The sequence below is a fragment of the Vipera ursinii genome (assembly GCF_947247035.1).
Source record: "Vipera ursinii genome assembly, chromosome: 1".
NCBI lineage: Eukaryota > Metazoa > Chordata > Lepidosauria > Squamata > Viperidae > Vipera > Vipera ursinii.
The window spans coordinates 104096074-104117842 of NC_139512.1; the positions used below are offsets into that span (position 1 = coordinate 104096074).

At 38.1% G+C, this 21769-nt stretch overlaps 1 protein-coding gene across 3 annotated transcripts in view; it reads left to right on the forward strand.

Moving 5' to 3' along the window:
* The window catches only part of OSBPL5 (oxysterol binding protein like 5), a 131840-nt gene that overhangs the window by 98491 nt on the left and 11580 nt on the right, over window positions 1-21769 (forward strand). For all 3 annotated transcript variants that reach the window (XM_083371586.1, XM_083371585.1, XM_083371587.1), the window contains 7 exons: window positions 478-562; window positions 8777-8948; window positions 14122-14338; window positions 17941-18125; window positions 20136-20217; window positions 21164-21262; window positions 21360-21456. In XM_083371586.1, coding sequence (XP_083227712.1) covers window positions 478-562; window positions 8777-8948; window positions 14122-14338; window positions 17941-18125; window positions 20136-20217; window positions 21164-21262; window positions 21360-21456 — 937 coding nt within the window. The remainder of the gene's footprint in view (window positions 1-477; window positions 563-8776; window positions 8949-14121; window positions 14339-17940; window positions 18126-20135; window positions 20218-21163; window positions 21263-21359; window positions 21457-21769) is intronic.

The window sequence follows — 21769 nt, forward strand, 5'->3', positions numbered from 1 at the left end:
GTATTTGTGCATTTTGACATTTATGTCGCTGTTCACCGCCCTGAGTCCTTAGGGAGAAGGGCGGTATACAAATCAAATAAATAAATAAATAATATGAATATGTGCAAAGCAAGGATCTAATTCTCCTACTGTATTTTGCCAATAATTTTAACCTTAGTTAATTCCATTTTGTGATTGTCTGATCATGTCCCAATAAGATCTTAGTCACTGCTCCATTTTAAATATAATAGGCATGTCTGATGATATACTAATTATCAATTTTAAAAAGTAGCAACCATGTTTCCCAGATGTCGGAATTGGTCTGTTTCAGTTATTTTAAACTTCTTGTTCCAGCTAACAGACAAAAGATGATTGTATAATTTTCACTTGCTTGAAACTGAAACACAGTAATATTGCAAATGCCAAGTAAAGAAGATAACATTGAAATACACATTTCACAATAAAGAAAGTTTATTTTCATTTCACAAATTGTTCCAGGGTCCAAAGGGAGAAAATGTAGGGTCAATCACTCAGCCTCTTCCAAGCAGCTACTTGATCTTCAGGGCAGCTTCTGAATCAGATGGTGAGTTTTATTTTTTTCTTTGTTGCCTGATGTAATTTATCAAATTCCCACAACCCATGAAAGATTTGCAATTACATCAAAATCTCCCAAGATATTCAAGCAATTGTAATATTGAAAGATGAATAAAATTAACAGTCTTGTTGTAAGTAGGTTACACTGGGATGCAAAGGACTTCTAGGTTGCAACAGACACAAGCTTTGTGTTGTCTAAGTTGGAAGATGGGTGAATGCAGCTGAAGTGCATTTTCACTGTAAAGTACATCCAAAACAGGAAAACGAACCAGCCACATTCTGTTACCATTTCCCACCCTTCATTCCACTTCGCTGGCTGCCTATCATAGAGAACAGAAAATGCTAATATTTGCTGTTGCCATAAATATCAGATTTTATGATTCCTTATTACAAAGGGAGATTTTGTTAACCCACAACTTGCTATCATTGTGCATCACATGCAAACCGTGATTCCTTTCTTTGCCAGTATCTTTCAAAGGCAACTTTTCAGTGAGAGCATGGATCTACTCAAGTGTTTTTCCCTGTGTTGTGACATTTATTTTAATTTATGCAATACGCTTTTAGCTAGTCAGTGTTAAAGTGGCACTAATTCCCTGCAATATATATTTTTCCTCTGCCTTTTTTTACAATTGGTATTCAGAGAGATCATGGTTTCATTGTACTGCTAAACAACAGGTGTTTCAAAATGCAAAGGAATGGAAGTTCAAGTATATGAAAGCATGCACTAATTGTTTTGTTTTTAAACTTGATTATTGTGTACAACCACAAACATTTAAAAAGGCTGAATTTGGAATAGACAGCCAGGGAACGATAAGATGGCTGCGAACAACTTCTACGTCTTGTACAATTAACAAATTTTATTTTAGTGTTTGATTTGTGTTCATGCATTAAATACAGTGATTTCTTCAATTTTCCTAGTTTGGGTCCCATTGAGCACGGACTGTGTTTTAGAAAAATACTGTTCTTGCTGTGATTCACGTGAAAGAGCTTCCATTGTAGAACCTGCTTTGGTCCACAACCTTTTTTGTTACATTTTTTTAAATAGTTCACATTATGAGATCGATCAAAATATATTACTATATTCTGTTTGAATTGTTTGACATATAAAATATTACCTATAAGTAAACTTAATTGTTCTTGCTGAAATATAATTCCATATTCAGTTATGGGTCTAATAAGTACATTTACAAGTCTATTTTTTGTAAACAAAACCATAAATGTGGAATGGTAACATTTTTGCAAAGAGACTGTTATAATTAAAAGACATTTGCTAAATTTTTCATCAATGCTTTGAATCAAGCAGTGTTTCTTCTGTGCTCATCCATTTAATCTAATATTTATAACTTTCTAAGCCGGGTTTTTTTATATATATAATGAAGAGATCTTCATTTCCTATAACATTTCACAGTTCAGAAAGAAAAAAAAAACCCAAAATGCTCTCCTTCCAATTATCAATTGTCTTTTAGATCACTCAAGTGAACTAATATGATTTTTATTTTATTGGCTTTTAACTTTATAATCGGAATGCCAACTGAACCATATATGTATTGACCTAAAATCAGATTTTTATTTTGTTACATATGATAGGTTGGGCTATATTTCTGTTGTCAGTTAACAGCATAGCTCCCTGCAAGCTGACACCAAAATGTCTTATTGAACTAATGGGAAGTCCTCCCAAATCACAGAATACTGGTATTCCTCAAGGTATGACTGCTGATTTAACAACCATTCAAAGTTACAATGGCCTCTTGTAAAACTCTTCCAACCTTTGTAACATGTCAAGCTGCCACTCCCCACATGATTTGAGTGATTGGTAACCTGTTCCCACTTACAGCTGGTTGCCAAGTGCCCCGTAATTATGTGATTGCCATTTGCAATCTTGTTTGCCAGCTTCTCCATAAAGTCAATAGGGAAGGTGCCAGGGAAGGTTGCGAGCTGTTGTTCCCTGCCGAGAGGACTCCCTCTCATCTTGAGGCTCTGGCTGAAAAAGCTGCCCGCTGAGGGGAGCTGAGTTCCTTTGGCAGAGTGGAAAAATGGGAGTTCAGATCCTGAAGATCTGAGCTCCATTCCTGCACCCCAGTAAAGGTGTTCCTTTCTGCGTGTGGAGGGGAATTGAAATCCTCCCACTGGGTGCAGGAACATAGCTTAAATCCTGATGATTTGAGTTCTGAAAATCCAAGTAGGATTTTTCAGCTGTCGAGTGGAGAGGCAGCAGAGAAGGTAACAAGAAAGGGGTGCCTCAGGCCAGGGGAGCAGAAGTCCTAGGAAGCCTAGCGCAGGCCATGTGTAAATGTCTTCCTGTCAGAGCTGAAAATCCTGCTTGGGTTTTCAGCTCCTGAGTGGAGCCTCCTAGGGTCTCCTCGATCCTCCAGAGGTGTCCCTGCACTCCTTACCTGGAACTCCATCTACTTAACATCCCGTGCAATCACTTAATGAAAATGGTTGCATGGAGCTGTCATGACGTGATGTCTTGCTTAACAACTGCTTCGCTCAATGACCAAGACTGGTCTCATTTGTGGTAGTTAAGTGAGAATTACCTGTATGTAAGAAATGTACTCAAATGTTTTAGCTTTCAAGAATCTTATCTATTCCTAAAACTCTGATTCCTGTAATCTTTAACTGGGCAAAATGGTGCACCCTAGGGCAAAATCCTTTGAACCTTAAATGAACTAAATTATACAAACTGTGTCCAAAATCCTGGGACCCAAGATTCCCACGGAATTGAAATTTGGAAAATTTTATAAAGCCTTTTATGACAAACATGATCATACAGCAATTTATAACATAGTGCAAAATGTCATAAAAATATTTCCTGTGCTGATGTTTGACTGCGCTATACAGTTCAACGCAGACTATTTTCAAGGCAGATACATCTCTGAATTTATCCCAACTTTTCCAGTGAGGGCAGCACGTTAGAAGCTCTGCCTTGTTGAAGGCACTGCGGAATCTATCGGTAGTAAGGAAATATCTCTGAAACGATGACCCAAAGGGGTACAGGTTGCTTAGTAATTCACTAGGAAACTAGACCCTCAGGGTGGATGTGGAGTGAAGTAGGCAGGATTATCTGTTCCTTCTATTTTTAACAGATTATTTTTCTTCCTTGATATAATCTTTCTTTCTCCAACCAGAGGCTTTTTTATTAGGCATGGGTCAAGATCAGATTCTACCCTCAGTCATTATATGTCAGTTTCCAAACTCTTCTAAATAGGGACATTGAGCTCCCATCCTTTGGAAATACTGAACTCCTAGAGCTGGGGTGTCAAACTCACATTTCATTGAGGGCCGCATCAGCATTGCGGTTGCCCTCAAGGGGCCGGGTGGGTATGGCCAGGGTGGGCGTGGCCTACTGGGTGGGCATGGCTAGACTGTGTATGGCCTACTGGGTGGGCGTGGCTAGCTCTACATCGTTGGCTTCAAGGGTGCCTATGGGGGCCTGGGCAGGAGTGGGACAGATCTGAGGGTCTCTGGCAGGAGGGTCTCTGGGCCAGGGCCAAGGCAGTGGGGGCCGTTCCCTCACTGTTTCCAGGATGGCTTCGCGGGCCACATGAAACCACTTCGTGGGCCGGATCCGGCCCCCGGGCCTTGTGTTTGACATGTCTGTCCTAGAGGATTTTCTAAGACCTTGATTAATAAGAGACGGAAAATGCCTTTTTAGTATAGCAAAAATGAATAGAAAATGTTTGGAGACAAACAGGGTTTTCAAACTTTTTTTTTATTACTATGCTAAATCTTGTGAGGAAAACTACCAAGTATTTTTCTACTGGTGCTTTAAATTCTGTTTTGTTTCTCTTCCCAAGATAGCTACAAGACATAATTAATTTTGGAAGGATAGTAGAATGACAAGGTATTTCAAATATTGCACCCAAGTCTGCCCGTGAAAAAGAAATGAAAACCAACCAGTCCCTCAGGCTTTGGGGGCAATTGACTAGCTCCAGTGGCTGCCTATCAAATTAAATCTTAAAAACTCTTATCTCCTTCTGGATCATTTAACAGCCCTTCTGTTTTATCTTGAATTACAAAATCAAGGTACTTCATAATTCTTGGTAACTCTGCCAGAGGATGCCACTGTGGGAAAAAAGTGAAATAATTAGTCATATAATTCTTTTTTGACAAAGATAGATTGGGTCAACCTGTCTTACTGCCAGTAGCCTAAAGGCTTCATCTTCACTTGTTAGGAGTTGGGTATAATAAACCTTACGAAATAAAAAGCAGCTGTTTTTATTTATGTCCCTATTTGGACATAAATGTCCTTGAAACTTCCCCTTCATAATAGAAACTGAATTTTTGTAGGAAGTGGCAGATTGAGTGATGTACAATTGTTTTCACATTTCTGTCTTGTCTTTCCTTCAGTCTAACAATGCACTTTTTAAAAACCACAGAGTTGCCAAAGGTTTGCTCCTTTTCTCTAAGCCATCAGCTCTCTTTACTCCATGAGCATTTCATGTCATATCTCATACGGCTTCTTGTTGCTGCATATATAATTGCACTTTGATAGGTATAAGTAGTATTACTCAACTCCATTTCTCAATAGATGGCACAGCATGGAACTGCAATCCAACAGCATATAAAAGACATTGCCCATTCAGATGTGAGATATGTTAAATGGGTAAAAGAGAGTACGTTAAGACCAACATGTAGCACAATCCTATCCATTTTATTCCAAATGGATTCTCAGTAGACAGTTTGCTCTCAAGAAAGTAATCATGGATATACGCTTGCAGTCTTAAGTTTGCTTTTATGGTTCAGCAAAGTTTTGGATCCTTGAGTCTTGAGTCACCATGAAAAATGTATTGGAGAAAGAATTGTGAGGCTGAACTTGTGGATCTGAAACTGTATTGTCTTCAGCCATTAAATTCTATACAAGATTCATTGCTTTGTGAACTGCTACTCTTTGTTACCTATGTTGCTGATGCCATTACCATGCATTATTCTGAAAAATATAGGGTACCTGGCACATGTGTGCCATGACATGTGTCTGCATGCACACATAAACTCTCTCTCTCTCTCTCTCTTTTCTCTCTCTCTCTCTCTCTCTCTCTCTCTCTCTCTCTCTCTCTCTCTCTGTGTGTGTGTGTGTGTGTGTGTGTGTGTGTGTGTGTGTGTGTGTGTGTTCAGGTACTGGTTTTCTATACCATCCCCAGAAAAAGTAAATTATGCTATAGAGATATGGGTAACCAGTGGTTCCAAGAGGTTGCTGAATTATAAACCTCAGCATATGCAACTTGTGTAGCCCATCATGACTAATGTTGAAAGTTGTGCTTCAGCATGATCTGGATACCATTGTCAGATAACAAGCAAATCAGCATATCCTCAGCATATCTCCACTGGAGTAATGCTGCTGTATCCTAGAGAAGAAGACAGCAATAATCCATTTCCATGCTGTTACCAAGAAAACTACAGAGACATGTCCATGAAGTCAGCAGGAGATATTAAGTAGGCTTTAGTTATAAAATTGTTTTTATGTTGGGTGTGCTAGAAGGACCCAGCAAATCATCATCATCTCCTGTTTCTGGAGGATTTTGCTTAATAGCAAATATAAGAAAATGGTATTTTGATAAATGGATAATTATTATCCATTTATCAAACAACGATAAGGCAGAAATAGATCTCAATAGAACAGAGTATATTTCCGAAAGATCCAGAAATTCTGTTTGATGTTCAGAGGAAAATTAGAGCTGTTAGTGCACAGTTGTTGTTTTTGAACAGATAGAAATTGCTTGGCTTCAGACAGCTTTGCAGGAACCATACCAAATGTTCTCTTTTTTCAGCTGTAGTTTACAATTAAAACTTGTTCTGTAAGCTTGTGTCTTCTTTATTTTTAAGAAACTGTACCATAGATACACTTGTGTATTCTCAACTGTGTCATTATTTAACATTACATTTTACATTTCACCAGATTAACAGAGACCAACTTCGCATATTTGTTTTCATTCATTTGTACTGTTGTGAGGCAAAAAGGCGTTATAGTTATATTGTACAGATACTTAGAAAAAACATGGATACCGCAAACAGTTACTCTTACTATTATAAAAGAATTTTGCCAAGCATTCTCAAAGGCCAACTATTCAATCAGCCTATTTTAAGTATTAATATATGTACAATATTTCAAAATATACACAAATCTGTACACATAAAATAAGCAGGATACAATAAAGATAGTGAAAACAGTGTCCTATTGAAACATGAACTCACCTTATTCAATTGAGGAAATCTCATTTCTAAAATTAAAATATTGATACCTTTAATAATAGCTCCAAATACTGAGCAATGATTTTCCTACCAAGGAGTTCCATGGTATTTAAAAGCTAGCAAGGTTTAGTGAACACTGGAATATTGTCAGTGTAACTTTATGCCAGAATAATGATCATGAACAGGTTGAAAGATACTGTTGTTTTTGGCCAATTGGAATTATAATCAAATCAATAAATAATCCTAAAATACTACAGGTAGTTATTGTTATACTAGAGATACAGCTCCATCTAGAGGAGACAAGATGGTACTGCTGCATATAAGCTATCTTTTCTCAACTCAACCTTACTCTGAATCAGAGCTGGGACACCAAGATATGGAGACAGAAAGAACACTCCTATTAAGAGAGTTTGAGCAATCCTTCTCCCAATTTGCCCCAGAGGCCTGGAAGGCCTTCAAATAAAGAGTTATTTGTGGCAAGACTGGACAGGTAGCAGCAGAAGGAGAAGATAGGCTGCTTTGTCTTGTCTTGAGAGACTTGAACTTAAATGTTCCTTCCTGTTCTGTCCTCCATGCTGCTTAATCCTCATGAGGTTGAGATTGATCATTAATTATCTCAGCTTCTGCTTTTTCCATTTGTTTCCCCTCCCCCCTGTTTTGGCCTTATTTATGTCACTGAGCCAGGTAGTTGGCAATCTGTGTAGCTTTTTTTATCCAACAGCTGGGTTTTTTGTTTTTTTTAATTCCATTTATATCCCGCCCTTCTCCGAAGACTCAGGGCAGCTTACAAGCTTACTTTTTACTTCTTTTTTTTTACTTTTTCCTGTCTTTCTTACTAAGAAATTCTGACCGGGAACTAGGTAATCTTCATTTTTATTGCTTTTTTTTATTCTACCCACACCTTCCAAGTTGCATGTACTTCTAAAGCACGGGTGTCAAACTCGCCGTGTCACAGGACGTTTTGTGACGTATTGCAACCTTTTTTGCATTGCTGGGGTGGGTACAGCCTCCACATGATGCAACTGGCCCACGAGCTGGCAGTTTACCACCCCTGGTCTAAAGTATTAGATATATCATGAAAACAGAGCTGTGGTAAGAATCCATTCTCAGGAGAGAGTGTTAAATTTTATTTATAATGCACCATCAACATTAAGTCTGAGGGATATCTCCTATATAATTTGAGTAGTAATTCTGAGTTTTTCCACATATGCAAAATGTGCCACTTTAAAAATAGAAATAGTCAAGTCTAAATACCAACTTTATACTCATATGTATATATCCCAGAATTTTTTTGTTTTTGTTACATTTTTTTTTTTAAAAAAAAAACAACTGATTTGTTCTGGAGGTAAATCTAGAATTTCTTAATCCTTCTGGAAGGCTTGGCTCTATGCTCTGTGTCGTTATCCTTATTCTACTTTTGCCATTAATTGTAAGATGTTTTTAGACTTCTTTTATGACTCAAAACAAGTTGAGGAATTTTGATGGAGGCCAAACAAAGCCTGGTGGCAGTACTTTTACTTACAGAACTGATATCACAGCTTTTTCTCTCTACCTGTATCCTTTTTTTAAAAAAACTCTTGGTTTTGATATGGTTTAGCTTAATTTTTTAATGATATGAATTGAATATTTCCTCTCGGTGTTCACTGGTAGAGACTTATATTGGACCTCCATTTTTATTCTTTGCTGATAGAGTGTTATTCATCACATTTTCTTTAAAGCAGAAGTCCTCAACCTTTGGGCACCAGGGACCAGTTCCATGGAGAGAGGTTTTTCTGTGGACTGGAAGTTGTGTGGTTTTGTGTGCTGCCTGCATCTCGTGGATGGGACTTTGCTTGTTTGTGCGGACCAGTTACTGGCATGCCAGGGCCCAGCACTGGTCCACGGACTGGGGGTTGGGGACCCCTGCTTTAAAGGGAAAAAAATAGGCTACATTTTCATTGGTTCAATGTTGCCAGTGTGAAATTGGAAACATTTTTGCATTGCCTGGTTTGACTGCTTTGCTTCTGTTTTATAGGTCGATGCTGGTTAGATGCCCTGGAATTGGCCTTGCGCTGCTCCAGCCTCTTTAGGCTAAGTGCTTCTAAGCAAGCGAAGGATGGAGATCTGAACTGCTCCAATGATTCTTCACACGCTGGTCTATATAGCTTGCTCCACACCGCTACAGTCTCAGATCAGGAACTTTTCCAGTAAGAATGGGCTTCTTTCGACTGTATATATTCTGAATTTGGAAATGCTTCCTACATGGAGGTGTTTTTTTTTTCATTGGTCCACTTTTATCTCCTGTCTGATTGGTCAAACTATAGTAGAGTGATATTTTTTTCCTTGTGAAAAAGAAAAATGAAAGGATGAATAGGATAAACCTGGGACAGCAAAGTCAGCTGCATAGCTGCTTCTCCATATTATAAATTTCCAAAATTTTCTTTTGGGAAATTTTCAGCAAGTTGCACCAAAATGTTATTCATGTATACTCAACACTAACTCTTCTAGCAAAGAATGTATACATTTGTAACCTTAAGTGGAATCCATTTAATTTCTTCCACTAATAAAATTCCTTCTGGTACTAGGACTTGAATGAAACGTATGGTCATCTAAAACAATATGCTTTCTTACATTTTTGGTATTACATTTTCTGTAATAATGTTTGAACATACCATCCACCTGCTGCTTTGGAATTGGTTCTGGATTGTGTATTCATCCACCATTTCCTATGTCTGCATTGCTGATGCTAGCAAGAATTGGTAATGGCCATGTTTAAATGAGGCAAGTAATTGATGTTAAGACTCTAGAAAGAGTATAGAGAAGAGCAATTGGGACTGGAGGCTAAAACTTACAAGGAACGGTTGCTGGAATTGGGTATGTCTAGTTTAATGAAGAGAAGGATGAGGGGTGACATGATAGCAGTGTTCCAATATCTCAGGGGCTGCCACAAAGAAGAGGAAGTCAAACTATTCTCCAAAGCACTTGAATGCAGGACAAGAAACAACAGATGGAAACTAACCAAAAAAGAGAAGCAACCTAAAACTAAGGAGAAATTTCCTGACAGAACAATTAATCAGTGGAACGACCTGCCTCCAGAAGCTGTGAATGCTCTAACACTGGAAGTTTTAAGAAGACACTGGCCAGCCATTTGTCTGAAATGATATAGGGTTTCCTACCTGAGCAGGGGGTTGGATTGGATGACCTCCAAGGTCCCTTTCACTGTCATCAATAACAACAACAGTAAAATAGTAGTAGTAGTAGTAGTAGTAGTAGTAGTTTGGCCACACGGAAACCTGGGATTGTTGTGGAGGGCCAAACTAATAGGGTTGCTGCTGCTACTAATGCTGCCCCCACCAAGGCCATTGCTACAAGATGCACAAAAATAGCCGGATGTGGCCTGCTAGCTGTAGAATTCCCAGATCTCATTTAGATGGCTATAAAAACATTTCAGGAATAAATCAGGAGAGTCTAAGGCTATCAGTTTAAAACCAAAGTGGCTTTCTTCTGAATCTTAGTGGTTGCAAATGACAGTAGGTAATTACTTTGGCTTTTGTCTCCTTTTTCTGGGTTTGCTGAAGTAACTTGCCTGGCCACTTTGAATGCTGACCTTGCCAAGTCTTTGGTCTGGTCTAGCTATGTATCTGCAGCATTCAAATAAACCTTCACAACATAATCCAGAAAGTGAATGTTCAGACAGCTGATCTTCCAGAACATCTAGCCATCCTAGATGTATCACTTAAGGTATCATACTGGGATAAATCCTCCAGTTAAATAACGTCTCCTTAGGAAAGTAAGCTAATCCCACCAGGCTCAAGGTTGACTCAGCCTTCCATCCTTCCGAGGTAGGTAAAATAAGGACCCAGATTGTTGGGGGCAATTAAGCTGACTTTGTAATAATGCCGCTTGGGGTGTGTGTGTGAAAGCCCTAATAAGCAGGCATATACATAGAATGAAGGCTACTGCTAAGCTTGTAAGCCGCCCTGAGTCTTCGGAGAAGGGCGGGATATAAATGGAATTAAAATTAAAAAAAATAATTAAGTTGACATAATCTCATTATTAGGTCACTTAATTACACTTAATGCTTTTTCAGATTATTTATACTAGTCTTGAAGGGAAGAGTAGCAGACATTATGATTTAAAGAATTAATGGTTCATTGTTGTGTCATTTTGCTTCCCGGTGCTTATGGCCCTACTGTGCTGGCTGATTACATTCTTAGTTAAGACTGTTTTGAGTGAGAAATGGATATTAATGCACCCCTTCTATGCTTGTTATTATTGCACCCATATAGCATCCAGTCCAAATGGTTTGGATATTTCCCTATTAATGAAAGTTTCCTATGAATGAATCCTGCTGGCAGCTAATAAAGGGATTCTTTCTACTGTTTTGATTTCATAGTTTGTATTAAGTCTTACTACATTTATTTTATTATTTTAAATTACCTTATTTCATAATGTAGCATACGTAGGGTGCTACATCATTCCCTACTTCCTATCAGATTGTTGCCCATATTAACAAATATGCTTAAGACAATTCATCTGTTTTCCTTTAGTGAAGTTGTTGGTTCTTAATCCCTGTCTAACCATTAAGCAGTCACCAGCTCCATATTTCAAAGCAGGTAGAAGTTCTAAAATAAGGATGGGTCAATAGATTGCCATGAAGACAGTCTTCTGAAATAGGGGTGTGTCTGTATATTCTGTGTTGTGTTCATATTCTGAGAGATGCTTCCTTCAAATTCTAGCAACTTGTTTTATGGCAGTAATAAATAAGGAGGATCTGGATAAAGATTTTATTTTTTCTATGTCATTCTATTCCAAATATAGCAATTTTTCTTTATTGTGAGATCCAAAGAAGATTTCTATGAGCCTAAAGAATCAGTCATCAGTCATCTATTGCAAATGAAAGAAATGTAAATGTATCATGTTTAAGGAAATGGCAAGCACTTTTCCGTCTAACGATTAATAGCTTAAGAACTAGAAGTACTCAGTTCCGCTCTTAATATGGGTTATGAAACCTGTCAATAGTCCTAGAGACAACTAAAGTAGGATTGGATTTCACAAGTTGTTCTGCCAGCTTATGAAAGCAGACCTGAAATACATCCTCTGTATTTATGTAGATTTGCTACTCAGCATAGCATGCAGATTTACCATGGATTTTCATATAACTCATGTGGGAATCAACTCCATCTAGAGCAGGGGTTCCCAGCCAGGGGTGCGGGACTATATTCCAGGGGGTGCAAAAACTTGGGTTTTCAAAATTATACTGTATATGCATAATTCGTTGCCGTTATTTCAAACTTTTGTAAGGGGTGCAAGAATATATCAGAAGCGTTCTAGGGGTGTAGGGTATAGAAAAGGTTGGGAGCCGCTGATCTAGAGGATGAGAACCTTAGGTTTTAGTTTCTAACATCTCAGGAAAAGCTGAGAAGTGATGGTTTGGCATGTTGTCTTAAATGAGATACATACTGTATGTGATTAAGAAGATCAAGCTTACCATATCCTGTATGTTGGAATGACCATTCCTTCTCTATTATTTTCTCTGTGTTTCCTTATTTTGCAAAAGTTTCATCATGAAAACATATGTTCTCTTAAAAAAGTTAAAAGTGTAGGATTTAAAAAAAAATCTTGATTGCGTGTCCAGAAAGCAGTAAATCAGTCTATGACTTTGACCAACATGTCCATAAATATTCTACCTTTCCTTAAGCTGTATAGTTTGTATAGTCTTGACACAGAGATAATCTTACTAAACTTGATTTTTAATATTGAGATACATTGCTTTTTTAAAAAAAGAATAGATTCTAAACTGCTCCCAGTCAAAGTTTTCATGTGCATATATTCGTTGTTATTCATGATATTTTATGTTGGGTAAGTAGCAAGAGTCCAGATACGAAGTTTCCCACCATTATTTCTTTTTCTGACCAGAGAAAATCCATTAAGAAGATGCAATAACTTTTGGCTGGAAAATGTTAGGAGTGCACATCTATAAATATGCAAACCCATTATCCACTGAAATTCTTTTCTGAGATGTGTCAAAAGTAAAGGCCAACTCAGCTAATATAAATAGATGTAGGTCCATTGAACTACAATAAATATATAGCTTGACTTACAGTCAGAAATTACTATATTTGATCAGTGTGTGACTGTAAACCTTCATAGCAAAGCTTTTCAGGTTCTGGAGAGGCTTTTCTGAAAGCAGTTTTACCAATTGCATGTTTTCAAGAGTGATTAATCTTTTTCCATTTTTCATTTCTGGCTTTGGCATAGCAAACAGTGGAGTTAAATAAAAGGGTAACCAGCATTCACAATTTTCTGTTCTTTATGCTTGGTATGGAATGGTCAGATCAAGCTTGAACATATAGAGCTGGACTAGGCTAGCAAGGTGGCTGGGCGGTGGCAGTGAGGAAAAGGAAGGTCAGATATAGACGGTTGCTAAAAGAAAGCTTCACATTTAGCTTAACATTCACAAATGGTCCTTCTGTTTTGTGTTTTTTTTGGGGGGGGGGTTATTTATTTTCATGTGCCACCATTTACTAAATTTCACTTATGGCCCAGATTCTCAAATGAGAGTGGCTTTGGCCCTGGTCTTTTGAGTAGATCACCTATGTATGATGGTTGCAGGATCTTAGGCTCAAGTGATTGCCATTTGTGACAAGCCAACTTCTGACAAGCAAAGTCAATGGGAGAAGCCAGATTTGCCTAAAAATTGTGGTGATTCACTTAACAACCACAATTTAAAAAATCATAAAATTGGGCATAACTCACATAACATCCATCTTGCTTAGTGATGAAAGTTCCGGCTCCAGTTTTGGTTAAGGACTAATGTCCAGGAGGGGTGGGGTGGGGGAAGGACATTGTGGTATTAACCAAAACAATAAGATACCCTTAGCCAGATTTTTCTCAAGGAATTTTCTCTAGGGAATATTTGTTGTAATGCTCAGCCCCACTTCTTGACTGAATAAACCTTCTATCTTCAGAGGGTCTAAATCAGACATGTCAAACACAAGGCCCGGGGGCCAGATCCGGCCCGCGAAGTGGTTTCATGCGGCCCGCGAAGCCATCCTGGAAACAGTGAGGGAACGGCCCCCACTGCCTTGGCCCTGGCCCAGAGACCCTCCTCCTGCCAGAGACCCTCAGATCTGTCCCACTCCTGCCCAGGCCCCCATAGGCACCCTTGATGTGAACGATGTAGAGCTGGCCACGCCCACCCAGTAGGCCATACGCACTCTAGCCACGCCCACCCAGTAGGCCATGCCCACCCAGGCCACACCCACCCGGCCCCCTAAGGGCAACCGCGATGCTGATGCGGCCCTCAATGAAATTGAGTTTGACACCCCTGGTCTAAATGTTTGAAACTAAAACAGTATAACCATCTATTTATTTCAGCCTTAATGATTCCGCTCTGGAGAACCACCACTTGGAGAATGATGCCTTTTCAGACAAATCTGAACGTGACAACCTAGAAGAGTCTGAAAGTGAAGTGAATGAGAACAGTCGGAAGACAAATGAGAGTGAGAGCGATCAGTCTGAAATCAATGGGGAGTTGTCTCAGGAAAAGAAAGGGACGACCTACCTGGAACAGAACTATGAAGAATTTGGAGAGGTAATTACTCAACCTGTCTACTCACATTGTTTTCCTTGTGTTTGCCATTAATGCATTCTCTTGCAACAGAAAATTGTTCTATATTACAGGTAGTCCTAAGTTAGTGACCACTCATTTAGCTGTCATTCAAAGTTAGTGACCTTGCTGTATGAGTGGTGGTTATGACCATTTCTCAAGGTTCTGGCCATCCCAACACCCTGCAGCCACATGATCATGCTGGGCACTTGGTAAACGGCTTGTACTGGCGATAGTTGCAGCATCCAACGGTTTTGTGATTCTGATTTCCAATCTTCCCTGCTGATTTCAAACGATCAAAGTCAATGGGGAAGCAGGCAGGGTAGGTTGCAAGTTGTTCAGATAAGTCTCCCCCACCAGGGTACCCCCATTCAGCGCAACTTCACTCACGCCATGCCTCGTCGGCATTCTGCACACGATCGCTCCACCAAGGTACAGAAGAGCAGATACCACTCCTTCTCCAAATAGCACAGTTTAAATGCTGGCTTGGAGAGAGAATGGGACTCCACTTGGGGAAGAAAGGGGATGTGTAACTTAGAGAACAGCACGAGGCAGTGAAGGTCTGCAGGGAGCATAGACTATTTTAAAAATTAATATCAATTTATTTCCCCAGACCCTGATAAAAAAAAATAGGGAAGCTACAGGTAGTCCTTGACTTAAACCATAATTGAGCCCAAAATTTCTGTTGCTAAGCAAGACAGTTGTCAAGTGAGTTGACAATACATGCCAGTAGCCAAGCATCCAAATTTTGATCACATGGCCATGGAGATATTGCAATGATCATAAGTCACTTTTTTCAGTGCTGTTGTAATATTGAATGGTCACTAAACGAATAGTTGTAAGTTGAGGACTAACTGTACTGTTTCACCTCCAATAATCCCAGCTTTCTTAAAAATATAAAATTTTTAAATATGTATCCAGTCTGAATAAAGTTTAAGAAGAATTCACTGAAGAATGTTAATATATATTTATATTTATCTATATCTATCTATCTATCGATCGATAGATAGATAGAGAGAGAGAGAGAGAGAAATAGATATATCTTGCTATACCTATTTATATATATGTATGTATGTATGTATATAAGGGACGCGGTGGCTCAGTGGGTTAGGACGCTGAGCTTGTCGATCAGAAGGTCGGCAGTTTGGCGGGTTGAATCCCGAGTGCCGCGTAGCAGAGTGAGCGCCTGTTACTCGTCCCAGCTTCTGCCAACCTAGCAGTTCGAAAGCACGTAAAAATGCAAGTAGAAAAATAGGGACCACTACGGTGGGAAGGTAACAGCGTTCTGTGTGCCTTTGGCGTCTAGTCATGCCGGCCACATGACCATGGAAACGTCCTCGGACAAGCGCTGGCTCTTCGGCTTTGAAACGGAGATGAGCACAGGCCCCTAGAGTCGGAAACGACTAGCACGCATGTGCGGGGGAACCTTTACCTTTACCTATGTATGTATATATTCCTTCATTCTGCAAGTTTAAACTTCTGGTATTTTAATTAGATAGTTGACTTCCCTATCACTCATTTATGAATTACCCAAGGTGGTAACAATTCAGTTAAATTGATGGAATAGTGACATATTAGAGTAGGAAAAAATAGGCACATATTTATCTTAAAGTCTTCCTTTGTACATAAAGGATTTGATTTTATACTCCATTTAGAGCTAAATGCATGCTTGTATGGAATACCAAGATGTATGCCTCAATAAAAATGCAAATGTAGCTGATATAAGTGCTGGCAGTTCAGTTTGCATCATAGCTTATAGCAATGTTACAGGCATCTGTGCCTGAAATTTCCATTATCTTTGGTGGATCAAGATGGATGGTAAATAATCAAAATCAATAAGAGAAAGAAGGGTTTCATTCCTCGCTACAGACATGTTTCCTTTTATCAAACTGAGTTCTGCTGTTTGGTGCTTGGCACAGTGCTAATACCTGCAGTGAACTTGCTCAGGGAGCAGCATTTTGCAGATCTATATTGGTGTGAGAGATGTGGAAGATTGTTCCAGCCAGTCTGGTGTCATGGTTCCAATTAATGAGACAGTTCAAACAAAATTCAGGCATTTTTTATCTAAAAAGTCTTAATAATGAAACACAGCATCGTCACTCATGGATGGATGCCAGAATCTGAAATCTCCTCCCCTAAGCCCATCGTATCATACACAATTCCCACCCTTATTTACACGTCATAAATCACATTATCCAATTAGTTTTACATATGAAGTTTCACTTCCCTTTCTGTGCAAGGCTATTTCTTATCTTCTCAAAATAGCCGTTGGATGTTTCCCTCCCTTCTGTGATTCAAAGCGAAGCAGTTTAAACAAAAGGCTGCCTCTTATATTGTCAGTGCAAAAACATGTCAATGTTTGGAGCATTGACAGCTGGCTCTTTCCTTGTGTGAAGTTATATGATTCCTAGAAGCAGGCTTGGATCGAAAACTTCACCTCCTTTTGCAAAGAAAAGTAGAAGAAGAGCCTTCTTCTACAACCTGATCCTTTTAGATACATTGGATTTCAAATCCCATAATCTGTAGCCCAGCAACAGTCGAGCAGTTCTTAAGAACATCTGGCTGAAGTCCAACTCTAGGGAAGGCACCAGGTTAGAGAAGACTGGGACACGTGTCTTGGAAGTTTTCTATAGCAAGTGCTTTGCCTGTAACCATCCTGTTGTCACAGCTAAGGTTGTAGCACTTTATGTGAATAAAACAAATTGCTCAGTTACAGTTTCTAGCAAATCTTTCTTGCTCTAAAAACTCACTTTTATTATGAATGTTGGACTCTGTCCTCCGTAATGTGTGTTTCTGTTGAGTTTTATGGCTGGTGTTAAAAAAAAGCATCGTAAATGAGGGAAACTTGGATTTACATAACATTGTAGATTATAGGTCGGTCGGTCACTTAACAATTGTTCATAGTTATGATGAACTTCAAAAAAACTACTTAGAACTCATCCTTGGGGTTGCGACTGCTGCTCTCCCCCCCCCCCCCCGGCATCACATGATTGCATTTTGGGGCACTTGGCAACCAACTCCCATTTACAACTGGTTGCAGCATTCCATGGTCATGTGACCACAATTTGCAATGTTTTTGGTCAGTTTGTGGCAGAAAACGGCAAAAAAGGGCCCACTGGATATTCTGGATGCACTTAATTATCATGTGGTTCGCTTAACAACTATATATTTCACTTGAGTGTGATGATTCATAAAAACAGTCATAAAATTAACTTTGATCACGTGCCTCAATCTCTACAACTTATGACCAAAATTCTGGGTGCATTGTGATCATAAGTCGAGGACCACCACTATATTGTTCAGCCACTCAGAATCAGTTTCTGGATTGTTGTGAGGAAGATTGATGATCTGTGAATGGAAATGTTAGCAGAATATTCAAGAAATCACATAAACAAATGATAACATATTATGAACTGATGTCATAATATAGGAGGCATTTTTCAAGGATGCTAACTCTTCCAGTTTGAGAGATTCTTATTCAGTAGTGATATGAGAGCAGGGGGAGAACATGATGCCAATTGTCCCTTTTAATTTCTTGCTTTCCCTTTAATAAAGCTTCAATCTTACCTAAAGATTTTCCTCATCAGACAGGTGAATGCTCTCAAACCGAAACTGTGTCTGAGGAAAATAAGAGTTTGATGTGGATTCTTCTGAAGCAGCTACGGCCAGGCATGGATTTGTCCCGTGTGGTTTTACCCACTTTTATCCTAGAGCCACGCTCTTTCCTCAACAAACTTTCAGATTATTACTACCATGCTGATCTACTTTCCCAGTAAGTAGCGCCCGCAACTTTATAGCTGGAAAGTCCATCTCTGTGAAATGATGTGTAAGAAGACCCAGATGGCTAGAATTCCTAAAGGAAATAAACCTTGACTGGAAGGACAGATACTGAAGCTGAAACACTTAGTTCGGCCACCAAATGGGAAGAGAGGACTCATTGGAAAAGACTCTGATGTTGGGAAAGATTGAAGGCAAAAGGAGAGAAGGGGGAACGCAAAGGAGATGAGATGGTTAGATAGTCATCAATGCACTGAACATGGATTTGGGCAGGTTGCTGGATAGAGTAGAGCAGATGGGAGCCTAGCATGCTGTGGTCCATGGGGCTCGCGAAGAGTTGGACATGACTTAGCGACTGAACAAGAAAAGGCTAAAACTGGGGTATTTGTATATTTAAGAGGTATCTCTGATAACATAGGAAGTAAACCATGCCAGCTATGTGTCCCAGTGATATTTAGACAAAAGTGGTTTATGAGAACAATGGGAAATGCAATAAGAAAAAGGGAAAAATATCCTCAATGCTGTTGATTGATAAATCAGCACTTAATTACATGTCCATTGCTAGAGTGAATATATTCAGATCTATGACACATTAAAAACAGCATGGAGAAATATGAAGTCTGAAATATTTTGGTAATAGTGACTTTTCTGCAGTAAAACATAAGATCAACAATTGTATTTCTTCTTTAAAGGAAAAGGGTTAACATTAACAAGTAAATAACAATTCAGTCTTATAAATACGGTCTCAAATACTGCTATGTTATCTGCAGTTAAAAATACAATAAATCTATCAAAGATTTCTATTTAAATGCCGTTCATTAGCAAATAGAAAATGCATGTATAATAAATAAAATAATGAAAATAATAGACATACCGGTAACCCATATTTTAGCTCCAAATATGTATTTATCGCAAACCCTCACAGCCACCTTCCTCCTCAACCAACTTAGTAACCTTTTCATATAGTGGTATCATGGAATCTCTGACAAGTTGAAAGAATATTTTTTAAAAAATAAACTGATAATAGCTTGTAGATTATTACATCTCCTGAGATTTCTATGAACTTATTTTTGAAATATTTCAAAACCTCATATGAAAATGCTAAAACCAAAGAGTAGGACTTGATTATGTATTAGTGTTTTTTGAACCCAGATCACACGCTGATTGAAAAATTAACATATGTATGTAGAGAAAAAATAATAATAAAAAGTTTTTAAAAAAATGCTAAAATCTTTGGCAATCTGGCAAGCTCTTCATCAAATAATAAAAATATTCAGTTTTGTTATTTAATCTTATAAGGAACAGAGTGAACATTCGGGTTCTCTTGTTTCTAGATATATATATATATATATATATATATATATATATATATATATATATATATATATATATATATATATATATATATATATATATATATATATATATATTATCTCAATATTCCTGTTACCAAATCTCTTACAAATGTCAGTGACAACATTTAAAAATGTTCTTTTTTGTAGGATTCAAAAAGAATTCTGCAAAAAAGAAAAATGGATATTAAGGATAAGTTCCAGAATACAGGCATAGGTGGGCATATGGTTCAATGCACAGCCTTATCTAATTATGGAACTAATCTAATCTCAGATATTCAGAAGTATCCAGACATCTAAACATTTACTGTCTTAAGATCTCCTCTGTGATTTCTGTAGTGGTGCATTGAAAATCTGATTGCTCTCATCTCAACTTGTCAGTGTGAATATTTGAAAAAGGCAGCTGAACTTGGCCATATTTGGCTGTTTTCATTTTTTGTTTTATTTTGTTCTATTGCTTTGCATACAATCTTGCTTCATGATCATTTTTTATTTTATTTAATTTATTAAATTTATATGTCATCCATCTCATAATCAACCAACTTTATACATTTAACAAATTAAAAAAAATACTTTTTGCGCCAATAAAGCCTGCAGCTCATATCATACACATGAAGAAATAACTGAAATGGTCATTTTAATTCTTCCTGCAGAGCTGCTCTTGAAGAAGATCCATACTGTCGAATCAAGCAAGTCTTGAGATGGTATCTATCAGGCTTTTATAAAAAGCCAAAGGTATGACAGTATGTTACAGTGTTCCTTTCTTTATATCGGATCAAAAGAATTGTGAACTGTATTAAACTTTTAAATTCTTCAAGAGTGTTATTAGAGATTGGCCATGGAATTTTCCAGGCACCATCATCATCATTTTAAAGGAAGTCCTTAAACACCACTTCTTTACTTAAGAATTCCCCTGAATACGTTTTATTTCCCTATCCAATTTACATCTGGAATTCAGCTGGATTTAAACACTTTAGAGTTATAATTTTAAAAAAAATTGTCTACTTATACATGAGCTCTCTTAGGATGGGTTTCTGTCTGTAAAAAATGGCATTGGAATATTTAATCACCCTAAGTAAAACTAGAAAGGTATAATAAATGGGTGAAGTGGCCTTGAATGTGCATGATGCTCTCAGGTTGCATCTGATCTCATAGATCTAAATCCATTTTGACCATAAGCAACAAATCTTGTATTAGAATAAATGACCTCAGATGGTAAGGTGAAAGGGTAGGTAGTTCAGAGTTGGAGCACATGCTTTTTATATAGAAGATAAATAATTATGTGTGGTTTATCCTTGGGTGAATGTGGAAAATATGTGTCTGAAAGCCTTGAGAGAGGCGCTACTTAGCAGAAAACAACTTACCTTCCTAGAAGGAAGATCTGCATTACTATCTGTATTTTAAAAAAAGATGTTTCCAAGGGGATTAGACTGCAGAACCTGTGTAGATCTGCAGTTAAATTGTCCAGTAATACCCAAGACCAGTGACACCCAATTTTTATCTCTGCTCAGTCTTTGATCCTGAAGCTTTCTCTCAGACCAACTTACCTCATGAGGTTTTGTTGTGAAGATGTATGAATGATCTTCATTCCTATCAGTTGCACGTTCAGAAACCCATTTCAGTACATTATTGGGGAAAATAAACTGTGGGTCTATAATATTATTAAATTCCTGTCTTCCAGGGAATAAAAAAGCCATACAATCCCATTTTGGGAGAGACTTTTCGTTGCTGTTGGTTTCATCCACAGACAAACAGTCACACATTTTACATAGCAGAACAGGTAAATCTGAGACTTCCTTTTATACCAGCACTACGGATATTTAGCTATGCAGCAAAACTTTGTACATGCTTTTTTATTTTGTTGCCTTCCATTGCAGGTTTCTCATCATCCTCCAGTATCAGCCTTTCATGTCAGTAATAGGAAGGATGGGTTTTGTATTTCTGGCAGCATTCTAGCCAAATCAAAATTTTATGGTAAGGCATCAGATCAGACAGATACTGGTCTAGTAGTTCATGCATGTTGGTAAACCACCATGTGGTTTGCTTGATTCTGATGTAGTGTGACATATAACAACGCCTCTTAGGGCAACCAGGCCATTTCAACTTGTTCAACAAATCATAATTGAAAAGAAATCCTGGCAAGCATTAAACGTGAATGCAGCTGGAGAATTAGGATAGGCACAACTCTGATTTGCCCTTTTTCCACTTTTTTCCAAAGCCAAAATCAACTTTGATGCCAGTGTATGTAGGAATAAAGCGTATTGCTAAATTTTAACATGTAGAGGTT